Here is a 17,263-nt window from a genome sequence, read left to right on the forward strand (position 1 = left end):
GATGGACCAGGTGAAGGCGGACATGAAGGTCGTGAATCTTTGTATGATGAATAAAGTCCGGTGCATTGTCACGGTGATTTGAAAACGAGTCCGAGGAACGACCACAAATGCCACGTACGTGTGCTCTCAACTGCATGTGTGTGTCGGACCTCCAGTTGAGTCCGGGTACAGAACGCGAGATAAAACCGGACCATTGTGGTGTCAAGGGATGGAAAACCGATGATTCTGAATGTACAGAAACCATTATAACGGGATTAAAACAAAACACACAAAAAAATATCTGAAATCAGGTGAACATAAAACAAGCGGCTATCCACAGCACTTGTTTTTCAACCTTCACCACCGAAGGTGAAGGAGGTAATGTTTTCACCCCCTCTGTGTTTGTCTGTTTGCCTGTCGTCTGTTTGTGTGCAGGATATCTCAAAAAGTTGTGGACCGATCCGGATGAAATTTTGTGCACATGTTGGGTGGTGTGTGACGAGGACGAACTGATTCGATTTTGGTGAAGATCTGGATACGATAATTATTTAATTTTAAAAATTGATTCTTCACCATTGAGAGATTGATCCATAAACAATATATATATATATATATATATATATATATATATATATATATATATATATATATATATATATATATATATATGTATATATATGTATATACAAAGCATGAGATTTCAAAAATGTATTGAACCCAATATGGTGTCGTGGTGGAGGTATGCGCGCTACCGAGTGTCCTCCTAGTTTGTATGCTGTATTTACCGAATATGTTTGTATAACCAGGTAAGGATGCCGGCGCATTAGCGTACTCGTAGTTTCCCTCCAAGGTAAAAATTGTTCCATGACGCAGTTTTAATCTGATTTGGTTTATTTTTCTTTATACATTTTTATTGAAGCTTGTGCATAAATCACATTTTGTGGATATCACGTGTCACATCGCAGTTGTGAGCTTATAATTTAGTCCACTGCAGGAGCAAGGCCTCCCTGAACTCACGCTGGGGGTAGATGAACGAATCTGGAAATATCAGTGGGTGATGTACAGCGGACAGGATAACCCAGATGTATGTACACTCACCTCTGACCTCTCTTGCCTGGGCTTGAATCTCCAACCTGTAATATATCGTACCGGTATTTTGCAAGTTGGGCGACGTATAATTGTGCGGGCCGTCCTTCTGATGGATGTTACCAGTGTGACCACTCCTTGGCTTTTTTCACAAGATCTTGGCTATTCGCTGTTCACCTTGACGTCTTGGTTTTCTATGATCATCGCTTTTCCGAAACCTTGTGAATTCTTGGCTTTTTTTTTTCATTGGCTCATCTTGGCGTTTATGAAAATGAGGAGTGGTCCACACTGGATGTTGCACTGGGCATGTCATCTGGCGGCATTAGTCGATGGATGTAGAAGATCCCACGATGTCCTTCATGAAGCGGAGACGAATAATTATCGTCGGCACACTGAACAAGTTACAAATGCGTGCTCCAACCTACAGGGGGCATTGCATCAGCGGCACCGTCTCACCCCCGCGAGAAATGATGCTAACCCGCAGCCACGCGCTGCATACAAACGATCACTACTATGACGACGACGATGATGAGTGTCTGATGTGTAGCTTCTGCTTGAAGGTGTTCCGGTTGCCAAGTCTCTTCAGGGCATGATCAAATGAGCACACTATTCCGTCGTCGCATGGATTTTTCACACATTCACGTTCACACCGGTCCTGGAAAGCGCCGTTTGTGCCTTAATGGCTTCATCGACGGCACAAATGTTTCATCTGAAACTTGTGGCCGAACACCCCCGAGACTTAAACCCAAAGGACACCATGAATGGAAACGTTGGTCGACACAGCGAGGTGGGCACTGACTTCCATGGCTCAAATTAATTAATGCAATGAATTAGGAAACTGCTTTTGGATCTTCAATCCATTTAGACTTGAAAGGTATTTGATTGATCAAGTTTAATTACCCTTAAATATCAATGACTATTAATCAGTTGAGCCAAATAGCACGAGGCACTGTGAAAAAGGGAAACGTGTATTATTGGAGACAACCTTTCAACAGACCGTCATTGAAGGGAATGAAGACAAAGGCTGCGGAAATTAAGTAATCCAATCTTTATTCAGTCGACCACACACCGATAACGAGCGGCGTCAAATTTTCTGAAATGATCATCTGAAGCTGTTTATTAAGAGGAACGCTCTCGAGAGCCCTGGGCCCCATCCAAACCTTGTCCCGTCAATCCTCTCTCGTAGTCTGTGACTCTGTGTGTGTACCTGGATGGATTGCTCTTTCAAAGTGGGAAGCGGGTCAGGGTACTCATCCAGGATGGAATGCACATTTCTCCTGATTTCATCACATGTCCTATAATGTGCCAGGAGCAGGTCATTCATCCAACCAACTAGTCACCCTCCTCCTCCTCCTTGAAGTGCCTCCCAAAATCTTCATTAAACCGAATTATTTTTTACTTTTTAAAGTTTCTCTTCTTTTTCTTTTAATGTTTTATTTTTTGTTTTTTTTTGTTTTTAACCAGGCTCTTGGTCGTGTACGTTGGCGATGTCGTCATGCTGCAGCCGTTGGAGAGAGTCGAGAGGAGCAGCTTCTTGCCGAGTCGGCCACCCAGGAGGAGTTGCTGGCGGGACGTATCGCCGGTCTCGGAGGGGAGCTGCGACGTGCGCGTGCCGCGCTTGGCGGTGCTCAGGCCGACAATGATAGACTCGGCACGTTGAGTCAGCAACTCTCACAGGTCTGGAGGGCCAAAGGGATTTTCCGCTTGGGTGGGTAAGCGGTCATGCTCATTCATCTCCACAGTGTTCTTGAGCTGTTGGTTTTTAATCCGATATTTTTTTAAAATCCATCATTCACCATCACAAGTCACATTTTCATCGATTCAACGAAACATCACAGGTTCGTTTTCATTACAGCACGTTGGATTTTTGTGAGCCTGGTTTTTGCTTAACGGTTAAGGTGGCCGCCTTCAGATGTTAGGGTCTTGAATTTGAGCCCCTGTCGTGCTGTTCGATAACACCAGGTGGTTTGACTCAGCCTGTCATCCTTCTGAGGTCGGCAAAATGAGTACCAGCTTGCTGGTAATAGGGGGCACTGCATCAGCGGCACAGCCGTCCTCCCAGCATTGATGTAACCAGCATCCGCAGTTTGCCAAAAATAAATAATAATTAGATGTTTGTCAAAAATGAAGATGTTTTTGAGATTGATTTTGATTAACGGAATCTTAATATATAAATAAAAGTTATTTTGATTTCAACGAGGCTTTACAGTACTGTTCCTGTGCATTGTTTTGGGATGGAATGGAGGCTCGTACTCTTGAAAGAGCGTCGGCGTGTTCCTGACGAGTCGAGAAACGTTTCAAGGCCACAACAAATCCTGGACAGATCTCCACTACTCACTCGGCTAAATGTGTCAGGAATTTGGAGTCGTTCGGGATGCCGGCAATAACCTGCCTCCTCTTTATGGAGGTCACTGGTGGACCTTGAACATCCATCAACAAGCGCTGCAGGCAGATAGGTCCTCTGTTGATCACACACACACACACACACACACACACACACACACACACACACACACACACACACACACACACACACACACACACACACACACACACACACACACACACACACACACACACACACACAATGATGCTTAGCCTTGCTTGCAAAACACCAGGATGGGGGTTTATACCTGTCGGGATTTGAACCAAGGCGAGACATCCCGTAGGGGAGTTTGCATACCTTTAGGGTGTCCTACCTGCCCATACATTGTTTTGCAACAATCTCTGGAATTTCTCATTTATAGCTTGGCACCACAACCAACCGAGCCCATTATAAACCGTCTCTTAATCCTCCTGAATCGCTGTATTTATCAGTTCACTGCTTTTGCCAATTTTTATATTCTTGTTTTTGCATCATTATCTCACTTTTATGTTTTCTGTTGCTGGTGCCACAGTTGCACGTACCTGCGTGTATTGTAGGTGAGTTTTGTTTGTATTTTTAACCTAAATTCAGGTTCTCGTCATTGAGCCAGGATCCATGGCATTGCACATTTGGATTCTAGCTGCCATTTTGGTGATATTTGACAAACAAAAGGAGGAATAGTGTGTGTGTGTGTGTGTGTGTGTGTGTGTGTGTGTGTGTGTGTGTGTGTGTGTGTGTGTGTGTGTGTGTGTGTGTGTGTGTGTGTGTGTGTGTGTGTGTGTGTGTGTCATTATCTCCATATGCGGGTTTCAGAAGGTGGAACGGAGTGCTCCCAGGTCTTGAAGTATCCACCTCTGTTTTGGAAAGGATGGTCATGAATCATGGACCAAGGTGTGAAGTTTTGTTCCGAGGGCTCTTTTCAGGATCGTCACAGAGTAATATGCCCAGGGATGGTTTTTATACGCCCGATGTATATGTATATGTGTATATGTGTATATGTATATGTATATATGTGTATATGTATATGTGTATATATATATATATATATATATATATATATATATATATATATATATATACATATATCGGGGCGTATTATGTGAGTCTGTCTGTCTGTCTGTCTGTGCCATCCATCCGTCCATTCCTGTCTGCACTCTAACTCCCAAAGTTTTCAACTTTCACGTTTCATATTTGGTACATAGGTACAGACTGTGGAGACGGTGTGTCGCGACATACGTTCGTCATCTAAAGTGGTTGCCATGGCAACCAGGATGCTGTTTTCCATGTAGTAGCACAATTCTGTATATATCTTCTTGTTCGGGCATATATTGTGCTCACTTGCACTCTTGTTAAGATTTCTGTAAGGTTTTGTTTTTTAATTATTCCCGTTACTCCAATTATCCCTGGTGCAATTTCGGTGATCTTCAGCTTCCAGGATCTTTTCACTTCATTTTTGAGATCTTGGTATTCGGTCATTTTCTTGATTTCTATGTAATTTAGGCAAAAATCGCTGGGTACTCGAACCTCAATTAGCAATGCCTCCTTTTTCTGTTTTTTTTTTTTTTGTACCTCGGTACTGTATCCGGTCACAATGCTTTGTTTTCAATGTTCACGCTCGATGGGATCGTTGGATCGTACGTGAGCGGTACTTCCTTGTTTTCAGTGATTGCTTTTGGTTCGTGTTTCCATGAGTTTTCTGGAAATGGGATGTTGAGACTTTTGCAGATGTGCTGTTTTCTCAAAACGTGTTTTCACTTTGTCATTGTCGGATATTATGTATCGATCTGTGATTTAAAAAAAAAACAAAAAAAACATTTAAGCTCGTTTAAATTCAGGCCGTGACGCAACAATATCTGACAAAATTTGAGGGGCGTGAATACTTTCTGAAGGCCCTGAATAAATCTACACGTTATTGTAGCACCAACAACCGCAACGTTTGCTGAACACACGAGTATGGTGAGGCTCGCTTGTTTGGTTGATTTTGCTGAGCATCCATGAACATTTGTAGAAATTGTTACCGACGTATTTGCACACCTTTAGACTTGAGCAAGGAAGTAATGTGGAGAGATGTGGTTTTGGTTGGCTGTGTGATTTGAGGCTCGTGCAGAACAAGGTGTGAGACTGTGTGTGGGGAGGTGTTAGACAGAGGGAATTGGTGTGAGCTTGAAATGGAATTGCTTATGCTGTGAAGATGATTTGCAGAAGAATATCAAATAAAGATGAAATATATAAATATATATATGTTGAGATGAATTGTGGAAACAGAAGGTAAAAGGATACAAGAACTGATTAATGGCAAAAGCAATTTTCAAGTTTAAAAAGGAGTTCATTTTGAGGAAATGATGAATTAAATCGTTTTCGAGGCAACCGACCTGACTCTCACTGTGATCAAACATGGTTGGCGACGGAAAAAAGGATCCCTTTCCGAAACCTTTTTTTTCTCGGGCCACACGATAAAGAAGTATCAGATGCTTCGGGCAGCACAAGAGCGATCGTCGTCCGTGCCTGCTCGCAGCCGGGCTGCCGATGGGATAATGAAACGGTGGAAGATGGAGGTCAGTGGGGGTTGGAACTCGGTGGTAACTTTGCCCTGAAAAGCCAGATCGGAGTGTGGGCAATTGGCATAGGGTGTGATTGTGGCGAAAAGGAAGGCCTCTTGCTTCGAAAGGTGTGATGAAGTGACTTTGACAGCACACGGTGATTCAGAGATGACTGTTATTATATGTCCATCTGGACCGGCATGCCGCTGTTTGAAAGGGTGAAAATCGCCAGGAATTTTGCTCAAAGAGGAAGGATTTACACATTAAAGCTGTACATTATTATTTTGCCATCTTTTTGCTATTCCTTTTGTACTTGATGAGCAAAAAGGAACATTTTTTTTTTTTTTTGTGAAGGATTTCTGAAATCCTTTAGAAGAAAAAAAAATCCCTTTTTTTTTTCTCTGTGCATTGCTTTGAAATGAGTATATAAAGCGGAGGTAGTTTAATGGCACGTGAGGCAACAAGTCGAGGTAGAAATATATTTGGAGAAGTGTATCTTTGTTCACAAGTTGAAACGTTTCGACCATGAAGGCATTTTCAGTTTTCCCACGAGCAGTGATTCGTCGAATGGACATTCTTTTAGTTGTGGAGATATGTAGGTTAACTGTGGTACCGAGCCGTAGTATTATTTATTATCCCCACACTTTTTGAAAAATAAAACAGGGGGATGTTGTAATCAGCTCCGTGTGTGTGTGTGTGTGTGTGTGTGTGTGTGTGTGTGTGTGTGTGTGTGTGTGTGTGTGTCTCTCTCTCTCTCTCTCTCTCTCTCTCTCTCTCTCTCTCTCTCTCTCTCTCTCTCTCTCTCTCTCTCTCTCTCTCTCTCTCTCTCTCTCTCTCTCTCTCTCTCTCTCTCCACCCGCTCCCTACGGGATCCGTTAAGGGGTGATGTTATTATATTTATGCCTATTTTACTCCAAGGGGTCTCAGGATTACACGCCCAAAAAAATGGTTGCGATCGGTTCAGCCGTTTTTGCGGAACCTGGGAACAGACGGACGGACAAACGGTGAATTATAGTAAGACAAGACGGTAGTCAGCGATGGGTCACCGAGCATGGAAACTATAAGATATAGAGCAAAATGGATGTCATATAGCGGATAGGGAATCACCTTAAGATTATGCATATCAAATCTCATCCAGTTCCATCTACTGATAACTACCCGGTATCCATTTGAATGAAAAGTACCGAAAATGCGGTTTGAAATCGGAAATCCCCAAAGTTCAAGGGGGTGCTGTGGGTGAACAAAGATCTAAATCGAAAATCCGGCTCGATCGTTTGTGCACAATGTATTCCAGACGATTAGTGTGAATTTTCATGATCATCCGACCATAACCCGAGGAGGATTAGCATTTGGTGCGAAGGCACCTCCAGCTCTCGCATATTATCGATTTTTGCACTAATTGACCTTTGACCCCTGACCGAAGCAAAATCGGTCAATATGTCCTGAGGCAAAGTTGTAGTACTCATTGAGTACCATAAACCTGCAAAGTTTCATTCGTATCGATGCACTCATCTGGTCTCTCGGGGGTCTTCAATTTTCGCGCATACCCTAATTGTTGGGGGCACTGCGGGTAAACTATTCCATATAAATCACAAAAACCGGAATATATTTGATAGAGCATCACCTGTAGATCATTTGTGCCAAATTTCATAAGCCTACGTGGGATAATGGCTTCCGGAATTGATTTCGCGTGAACGGTACCGATTTTGAAGGTTTTTGGGTTGTTGCTGGGGAACCAAATCGTCCCTAGCAACCATCACAATTTCCAAAGCACGAGGTCATAAGATGTACCTACCACCCAAGTTTGGTCAAAATTCGCCCACGTTTACTACAAATTCTGCTGATAAAGGAACAAACATCCAAACAAACAGACAGAATTACTGACAATAAGGGTCACCTATTTCGACGACCCAACAATTTCGTTGACCCAATAATCACTGACAACAAAAATCATTGTCCACTTACACCATGAGAAAAAAAAGAACCAGCAATGTTATTAAGTATACCAACAATACAATATAATCTATAAAGCTCATTCTCACCACTGACTGACTGATATTTAAAGGCCCGGTCACACCTTGACGTTTTAGCCAACGTATGCCGATTTTTTGAATTTTTTTTCTAAAACGCTGGCACACGTTGAATACGTTATGGGTAAGTTTTGATAACATTGAGAACACGCTGAAAAACACTGCCATACGTCGTTGTACGTTGGCTTTAAACGTTGTACTTTTTGGTTGTCCACAAATTTTTTCATGCTTGAAATTTCATGACGTATGCCGGCGTATGACTCACACGTTCCGCTACGCTGGCCACAAGTTGTATGCACGGTCTGCGATCGTTGACAGACGTCAACACATGCTACTTGTAAGTTAATCATAAGTTGAGACACGCCGAGGTAATGTTTAGCGTACCCGAAACTTATTTCTAACCTATGATTAACGTGTTGTTGGCACGTTACGCGATCGTTGTCACACATCGACAGACGTTACTTTTAAGTTACTCATAGGCTGAAAGACGTCGGTATAATGGATCGTCCTTGCATCAGCGTCCACGGCCACGGCCAGGACACTTATTTGCAGCATTCTTCAAACTTTTCTTCGGCATGACGAGGATGTTCACACTTCGATGTCTAGCTTGGCTATGATTCCAATTGTCCATCGGCAGCGTCTATTTAAAATAGTCGAGTTTGAGCGTTTTAACACGTTCAGAAGAAACGCTTCAAATTTCAAAACCCCAGCGTCAAAAAACAAAGGCGAGTGACAGCAATTTAAATCGTTCATTGGAAACAATGAAAATAGCTGAGTGGTTCCGTTTAAAAGTCGTTGAGTGTAAAAAAAATCCAATTGTTGAGCGCAAGTGTCTACTTTCAATAGTGGAGATGCAGCCATTTAAATCGTTAAATCGTTAAACGCAAGGACGATCCATCATAACCCACACCCTCACCCTCACACTCACCTACTACTGTCAACATGAACAAACTACTACTAATACTAATACTGATACTGATACTGATACTGATACTGATACTGTTACTGCTGACATGGACATCGACTCAAAAAGGACTCGAAAACACTGTTGGGTTCCCCTTTTATGAGCAGCATTTTTATATACCAATTCCCAAAACCGCTGGGAACACGTCTTTATATGGCAGTTGTAAGCTAGAAACACGTTAATTTTTTTTTTTTTGTCGACCGGAAGACGTCATTGGAATACGTCTACATACGTCGATGTGTGTTGGGACTACGTAAAGAATTGGTTCAAAGCACGTCAAACATAAGTTAGAAATAAGTTTCGCGTAAAAAAGACATTACCGCGACGTGTTTCGACTTATGAGTAGCTTATAAGTAGCCTTTGTGGACGTGTGTAAGCGTCCACATATCGTGTGTAAAACTTATCCCCATCGCATGCGGAACGTGTGTCATACGCCGAGTACGTCGTAAAATTTTGAACATGTTTAAAATTTCTTGACGTACTCTACTTACTACGACGTATGATAGCGTACTTTAGCGTTGTACTCACGTATACCAAACTTACTCATACCGTATTTGACGTTCACCAACGTTTTAGACACATTTTTCTTAGGTCAGCATACGCTGGCAAGATCGCCAAGGTTTGACCGTGATGTTGACACTTCCATTTCTACGGCAGTTATGATTCGAATCGTTGTGCGTCAGCTTTTTAATAGGCTACGTCACGACATCGTCGGCGATGCGTGCAGTGCGCTATGCCGAAGTTAGACTATCGTTGGGCATCGGTTGTGTAGGCCGACAACAGGTTCAGCATTCGTTGGTATAAGTTATCTATAACACAACGAAACGTTCTGTGTCCGCTACCAATGCGTTACACATAAGACCAAGTCGCTATGAATACGTCCGAATCTTAAAAAAAAAACATCAAAAGTTCAACGTAAGCCAGCGTTTTACATACATTTTAACACGTTGCCATCGCTGGCTAAAACGTCAAGGTGTGACCGGGCCTTAAGATCGGTACCTTCCAGGTGATGGAGAAAGCTGAAATTTTGTGTGCCGATGGACATCGAAGCCGGTACACCGCGAAAAAAAAAAATCACAGAACCGTCGGAAAGCACCTGGAAATGAAAATATAAATAAAAAAACTAAATGCAGGTGAGTGACCTGAGACAATGGGAAAGGAAGCATTTGCTCTGGTGGACTTTATTGGAGTCCGTGATGGAGGAAGCTTGGACGTCAGGAGTGCTGGAGCTTCCTCCGTGTGTCGTCTTTACATTAGATCCAGACCTGCTACAGATCTCCTGTGTGGTGGGGGGTCGATATTCAATTCCTGCGGAGGGGCCTTGATATGTACAGCATGACGTTGTACATCATCCAGCTTCTTTAGGTCCATGGAACTTGCAGACATCCATGCAAGAGGAGCATACTCCATTGTGCTCTTGACAAGGGCTTTGTGCACTCGGGTTCGGCCAGGTGGATCCAAATATGGAGCAATACTATGGGAGACACTCCCTCGTCATCCAGCTCTAACGGCAATGGAGTTCACGTGAGACTGGAAGCCCTAGCTCTGGGAAAACCTGGCTTCAAGTATGTCCAGCTCATGTACTCGCTGCAGGGGCTTGCCACCGAGAAAGACCTATGGGGGCTGCTCACTAGGTAGTCGCCTACTGAGAGACACGATCTTGCATTTCTCAGTAGCAAATAGGACATTCCATTTCTGCCCCCATTTGTAGATCTGTGAGTCCTCCCTCAGAGAAATGATGGCATTCTCTTTATCCAACAGGTCGTAGATGGAACTACAATTGGCGTCGAGGAAGGTGGGATTATGCAAGTTGTCACACAGTTCGTTAATATAAACTGAAAACAAGGTGGATTCAAGAATTGATCCTTGAGTTACAGATACATTTATTGGAGTTAAATTTGATGTTTGGCCATTGACCACTACCTGGATACTTCTGCCCGTCAAGTCGCTGGATAACCACTGCAACCGTTGCCCTCCGACTCCATTAGGAGCCAGCTTGACCAGCAATTCCTTGTACCGTACTCTATCAAATGCAGCTTTGATGTCGAGTGCCGCAATTGTACGTCCTGACGTCCGTTGAGACGAGACGTCCACTCATGTGGACGCATCGACTCGGCACGTTTGTGGAAAATCGAAAATTATTCCCCGTTTGAGTTGAATCGTACTGCTATGTAACCCAGAGACGGTGCGGATGTGATGGTCAATTTCCTGATGCAATGTCACGGATAATATCTGAAGAAGAAGAAGATTTCCATAATTAATTGCAAATTTACCTACTTTATAATTCGGAAATTGGAAAAAGACACATCATATCTATTTTGTATGGTATCAAGGGATAGATTAGCGTCAAGGTGGTCTGAGTGTTTGGGTTCCCCTCTAAGCATCACTTTCGTGGTCACTTGTATGCATATGCCTGGTGTTGGCTTCATGGTTCGGGTGGTGGGCTTGGGATCTGAGGAACCTGAGTTCAATTCCCACTCTGCTGTTGAATTAATACCAGGTGGGGTTGACTCTGCCTGTCATCCTTCCAAGGTCGGCAAAATGAGTGCCAGCTTGCTGGTATCCTGTGTCGGAGTGGTGACCCGTCCAGGATTGTGTCCAATAGCCCAGGAGACTGATTAGGCAGCACCAACGCTCTGTGCAGAGTATGGTCCCAATGGATGGATGGATTGTATGCATGCACTCCAGACACCGGGGTATCCCTCTATCGCATTGCTTAACAAGTTATTTTCTGTTATTTTATTATCATTATTATTTTTTGTTGGTATCGATGTGTAACTTTTCCACACTTCTGTTGAATTCTGTAGAAACAGCTATTTAGTGGAAGACTTGTGCGTAACAACGGCTCTCAGCTTCAGTTGTCTTTCATGCGCAGTTTCCATAGATACAGATGAAGAAAATGAGTCTGATATCTCGTTCCGTCAAGTCGTGTCCCTCTTCTGGTGACATTCATGATCAGATTTCTCCAAACATCCGATCCTGCGCTGCTTCCCAAAGATCTGGGAGAGACAGCTTGGTTGTCGCCTTTACCCCATCCATCCAACACATACAAGGAATGTTTACCTCTTCCTCCTCTTCTCTCAATCAAACCCAGCATGGTTGAATTCTCCAGACTTTCGTTTTCTTCACACGTGATGTATCCAAAGTACGACGGTCTCCGTTTCATCATCAGCACCTCTAATGTACATCTTGATCTAATTTCTTCAACCACCGATTTGTTTGTTCTTCGTGCAGTCCGTTGGATTTTTAACATCAGTTTCCAAAACCACATTTAAAAACTATCAATCTCCTTCATTTATTTATTTTTCATTGTCCATGACTCACTTTGGTACTTTGCAACTGGGAATACCAGATAATCAACCAGCCTCCTCTCGGTTTGTATTTTCACTTATTTGTCTTTCCAGATCTTTCTCAATCCTGACATTGCCGTTTACCCCCAATGCTAACTGTTTAATTAATTTCTCCTCCACATTCTCCACTCACTTCAATCTGAGAACCCAGGAAGATGAAACTTTCCACTCTTTCCATGTGATCGTCTCTCAATCTGAACACATCGATCTTCTCAGTTGGCAAGACCTTTAAATTTCGGTTTAAATTTTTAGGTTTAACTATAGACCAGCTTTTTCACTTTCCTTCTGTAGCAGTTTCATCAAATCCCCTTTACTGTGTGCCAACAGAGTGTTGTTATCAGCATACCTTATCTTGTTGATCCATCTTCCTTCAATCCTGACTCCAGCTTCCTCTATGTCATCCATGTTTGATTTCCTCATGATACTGATTGAACAAGTTAGGGGAGAGAATGCACCCCCCTCCCCCCCCCACAATCTGGACCCCTTTACCAATATTGCAAACCATTCTGTCTCTCCATACTCTGTTCTTACTGGAGCTCCTTGTTTAGTGCTGAGGCTTCTTATCAGACACATACGGTGCTCCAACCTTCCCATGTATCTCAGCATAATCCACATCAATTCATGATCAGCACAATCGAAGGCTTTGCTCAATCTATAAAACAGAGACACACCTTCCCTTGATTTTTCCTTGCTTTTTTTCATGATCCACCTTAGATTTGCAATCTAATCTCTCGTAGCTACTAGCTCTTCCACTTCTGAAACCTGCTTGCCCAACAGGTATTTCTCGCCGAATGAAGTTTACCTTTCCGTGTTGAATGATCTTTAGTAATATTTTGCTGGCATGTGAAATCAAGGCAATGGTTCGGTTATTTGATCATTCTCTTGCATCCATTTTCCTTGGCAATAGTATATAGACTGACCGTTTCCACCTTTTCAGGCCAAACAAAGCTGCTCCAGATCTGTGTCCAGACAGCTGTTATGTTGAAGTTTTGATTTCCTCCTTCCCAATTACCTTAAATAGTTTGGAATTTCATCAGTACCTGGTGCTTTTCCATTTCATGGCTCCACGCACCTCACATTTTATCACTATTGGTTTTTGCTCATATTCTCTTTCTTCAATGGTTACCATCAAATTACTATGTCGTTTGTATAGAGTTTCGGTGTAGTTCTTCCATTTTTCTTTCACCTGTGTTTCTTCTGTTCAATCTTCTCTTGTTCTTCTCTTAGGGACTCCAATCCTCGACGTAAACTTTCCCATGATCTCTGATCTTCAAACAAACAAACAACTAGATCTCGTTTTTCCCGCTCTATTGTCACTTTCTATCTCTCTGCCTTTTTGAAATATTTACCTTTGTTTTTGAAAGCTTGTTGTTGAAGTCGGTATTTAGCCACTTTTAAAATGTCCTCTCTTGATGTGCCTTTAGTCTTCCGTCTGCAATATTTATTGCCTCGTCCGACAGCCATTTAGCTTTCCTCTTTGTGATTGCTTTTAGGATGTTGTTTTTAGCCTCTTCTTTTACAATATCTTCAACCTATTATTACAATTCGTCTGGCATTCTGTCAACTAAGTGCATCACTTCAAAACGGGTTTGTTTGTGTTTACCTTTGTTACATATTGTTTCAGTATGTTTTCAAGGTCATATCTGGACAGAGTTTTAGATTTTTGGAATTTTTGTTTTTCCCCCTTTTTCAATTTGACTTGTAGTTTTGCCACAAGGAGTTCATGATCTGTCCGACAGTCTATGCCTGACAGAGTATTGTCAGATTGCACATCATTTCTCCATCTTCTGTTGACTCGAGTGTAGTTGATCTGATTTCTATGTTGCGCATCAGGTGAAGTTCACGTGTGCAGTCTACGCTTGAGTTGTTTGAACCATGGGTTTGCAATTACGAGCTCATTATCCGCACACAACTCGAGGATTCGGTCCCCTGGCTTATTTTGGAAACCAACTCTGTGCTGTCCTGTAATCCCTGGTGCTCCTGCTTCTCCAATTTTTACATTCCAGTCTCCTATAATCATGAAAACATCTCCTTTAGGAATCTGTTCCCCCCCAGGTCCTGCAATTTTCCAGAAATGTCCTTTCAACTTCAATGTTGAATGTTTCAACCTCAAAGGACTGGATGTCCTTTCGACCTCAATGATATGAACCTATCATTGACTGCGTTGTATCCCAGTGCTGACCCTGCCATCTTCTTATTGCAAATCCCTGCCATTCCATTTCTTTTTCAGGCTTCATGACCAGAAAACAACAGTTTGAAACGGCCTCAAACCAGTCTATCGATGTCACTTATCCCCCAAATTTTAGTTCTTGCCCTCTCTGTCTAAATTTCTCGAATTCATTGACTTTACATTTCATGTTCCAGTTTTGTGAACGTTTGAGAAGCTCAGAGTTTGACTTTCAATTATGGTGACCTCAGCGAATGGATTTTCTTGTGGGTTTGATCCAGAGCTGCTCATTAAAGCAATTTCTTATTCCCCAGTAGCCATTTGGGTGCCTTCAAACCAGGGGGCGGGGGGGGGGGGGCGGGGGCTGGGGGGCATCATTCAGTGACACAGCTTCATGGCATTTACCAACATGCTGTCTACCATATATGTTATCATTTTGTACATTAAGAGATCATTTGTTAAGTGTTTTTTTCATCTCGTTTTTCTTGTTATCTCTGCTGATGTCTGAGGTGTCAAACAATACAAATCGCACTGTCTCACGGTAAGGAAATATGTAGAGAGATTTTCTACAGCCTTCCCAGTGGGGTCTTTAATGGTACTTCGAATCCCATGATGAAAGAACAGAAACTCATCTCGTTTCGCCAATCACAAGGCAAATCCCAAGTATGGTGTAGTGAAAAGTATGTGTTGTACTTTAACAATGGCAATGTTGAAAATGGTTGTTGATCAGTGGATTGGGAGAGGGGTTGCTAAATGACAACTGCACTTCATTGAGAGGGGATGGGTGGTTGAGGAGGTTCTTACAATCCAGTCAACAGGGCCTTGTCAGGTCTACCTCTGGTCTATGTACTCGCTCGATCTCCTCCCTCACCTCAAATGACATAATCATGGACTCTGCTCATGCATCAACTCGGTATTTTCCTCCCAATGTCATATTCCCATCCCGTTCCTTCCTGAAGCTGTTCTCTCCCACTCTTCTCTCCAGGACTTCTCGCAGGTGATGCGCTGCCATCTCACGTTATCGCCACCCCTCCCCCCTCATTGTACCTGCATTCTCTGCGATCTCTATTACCACGACACATCCTAACTCAACCCTCTTCCTTCAGGTTATGGTGTTTCCTCTCTCTGTCTCTGTCTCTCTGTCTCTCTGTCTCTCTGTCTCTCTGTCTCTCTGTCTCTCTGTCTCTCTGTCTCTCTGTCTCTCTGTCTCTCTGTCTCTGTGTCTCTCTGTCTCTCTGTCTCTCTGTCTCTCTGTCTCTCTGTCTCTCTGTCTCTCTGTCTCTCTGTCTCTCTGTCTCTCTGTCTCTCTGTCTCTCTGTCTCTCTGTCTCTCTGTCTCTCTGTCTCTCTGTCTCTCTGTCTCTCTGTCTCTCTGTCTCTCTGTCTCTCTGTGTCTCTGTGTCTCTCTGTCTCTCTGTCTCTCTGTCTCTCTGTCTCTCTGTCTCTCTGTCTCTCTGTCTCTCTGTCTCTCTGTCTCTCTGTCTCTCTGTCTCTCTGTCTCTCTGTCTCTCTGTCTCTCTGTCTCTCTGTCACTCTGTCTCTCTGTCTCTCTGTCTCTCTGTCTCTCTGTCTCTCTGTCTCTCTGTCTCTCTGTCTCTCTGTCTCTCTGTCTCTCTGTCTCTCTGTCTCTCTGTCTCTCTGTCTCTCTGTCCCTCTCTGTCTCTCTGTCTCTCTGTCTCTGTCTCTCTCTCTGTCTCTCTCTCTGTCTGTCTCTGTCTGTCTCTGTCTGTCTCTGTCTGTCTCTGTCTGTCTCTGTCTCTGTCTCTGTCTGTCTCTGTCTCTGTCTCTGTCTGTCTCTGTCTCTGTCTCTGTCTCTGTCTCTGTCTCTCTCTCTGTCTCTGTCTCTGTCTCTGTGTGTCTCTGTCTCTCTCTCTGTCTCTCTCTCTGTCTGTCTCTGTCTGTCTCTGTCTGTCTCTGTCTGTCTCTGTCTGTCTCTGTCTCTGTCTCTGTCTCTGTCTCTGTCTGTCTCTGTCTGTCTCTGTCTCTGTCTCTGTCTCTCTCTCTGTCTCTGTCTCTCTCTCTGTCTCTGTCTCTCTCTCTGTCTCTGTCTCTGTCTCTCTCTCTGTCTCTCTCTCTGTCTGTCTCTGTCTGTCTCTGTCTGTCTCTGTCTGTCTCTGTCTCTGTCTCTGTCTGTCTCTGTCTCTGTCTCTGTCTGTCTCTGTCTCTGTCTCTGTCTCTGTCTCTGTCTCTGTCTCTGTCTCTGTCTCTCTCTCTGTCTCTCTCTCTGTCTCTCTCTCTGTCTCTCTCTCTGTCTCTCTCTCTGTCTCTCTCTCTGTCTCTGTCTCTCTCTCTGTCTCTGTCTCTGTCTCTCTCTCTGTCTCTCTGTCTCTCTGTCTCTGTCTCTCTGTCTCTCTGTCTCTCTCTCTCTCTCTCTCTGTCTCTGTCTCTGTCTCTCTCTCTGTCTCTCTCTCTGTGTCTCTGTCTCTGTCTCTCTCTCTGTGTCTCTGTCTCTGTCTCTGTCTTTCTCTCTCTGTCGTTCTCTCTTTCCCCTTTCCTCTTCCTTTTTGTTCATCCCCATTTTTATTGTGTAAAACTATTGTTCCTCTGAAGATCAAGAGTCAAACTGAAATGTCAGGACTGTGTAATCTTTTATGGTGAATAATTTTAACCATTTAATTGTCATGTTTTTCTTGTTTCCCTGTCCTAGTGTCAACCTGTTGCCTATTTACCCTCTGTCACGTCATTCTTGCATGAACCTCGCTCGACCTTGTATAGCACTAAATAAAATATAAAAATAAAGGAAGAGGAAGGATTAGAGGGATAGGGGAGTGTGTATGGAGTTT

General features: G+C 43.3%; 1 protein-coding gene across 2 annotated transcripts in view; it reads left to right on the top strand.

The window, feature by feature from the left end:
• Positions 1-17,263, top strand: part of LOC147014742 (protein bicaudal D homolog 2-like) — a 178,649-nt gene that overhangs the window by 80,942 nt on the left and 80,444 nt on the right. For both annotated transcript variants that reach the window (XM_085852932.1, XM_085852933.1), the window contains exon 2: positions 2,530-2,742. In XM_085852932.1, the coding sequence (XP_085709058.1) occupies positions 2,530-2,742 (213 nt within the window). The remainder of the gene's footprint in view (positions 1-2,529; positions 2,743-17,263) is intronic.

This window comes from Eptatretus burgeri, chromosome 13, assembly GCF_056783735.1.
Source record: "Eptatretus burgeri isolate ZD-2024b chromosome 13, Ebu_testis_v1, whole genome shotgun sequence".
NCBI classification, from domain to species: domain Eukaryota; kingdom Metazoa; phylum Chordata; class Myxini; order Myxiniformes; family Myxinidae; genus Eptatretus; species Eptatretus burgeri.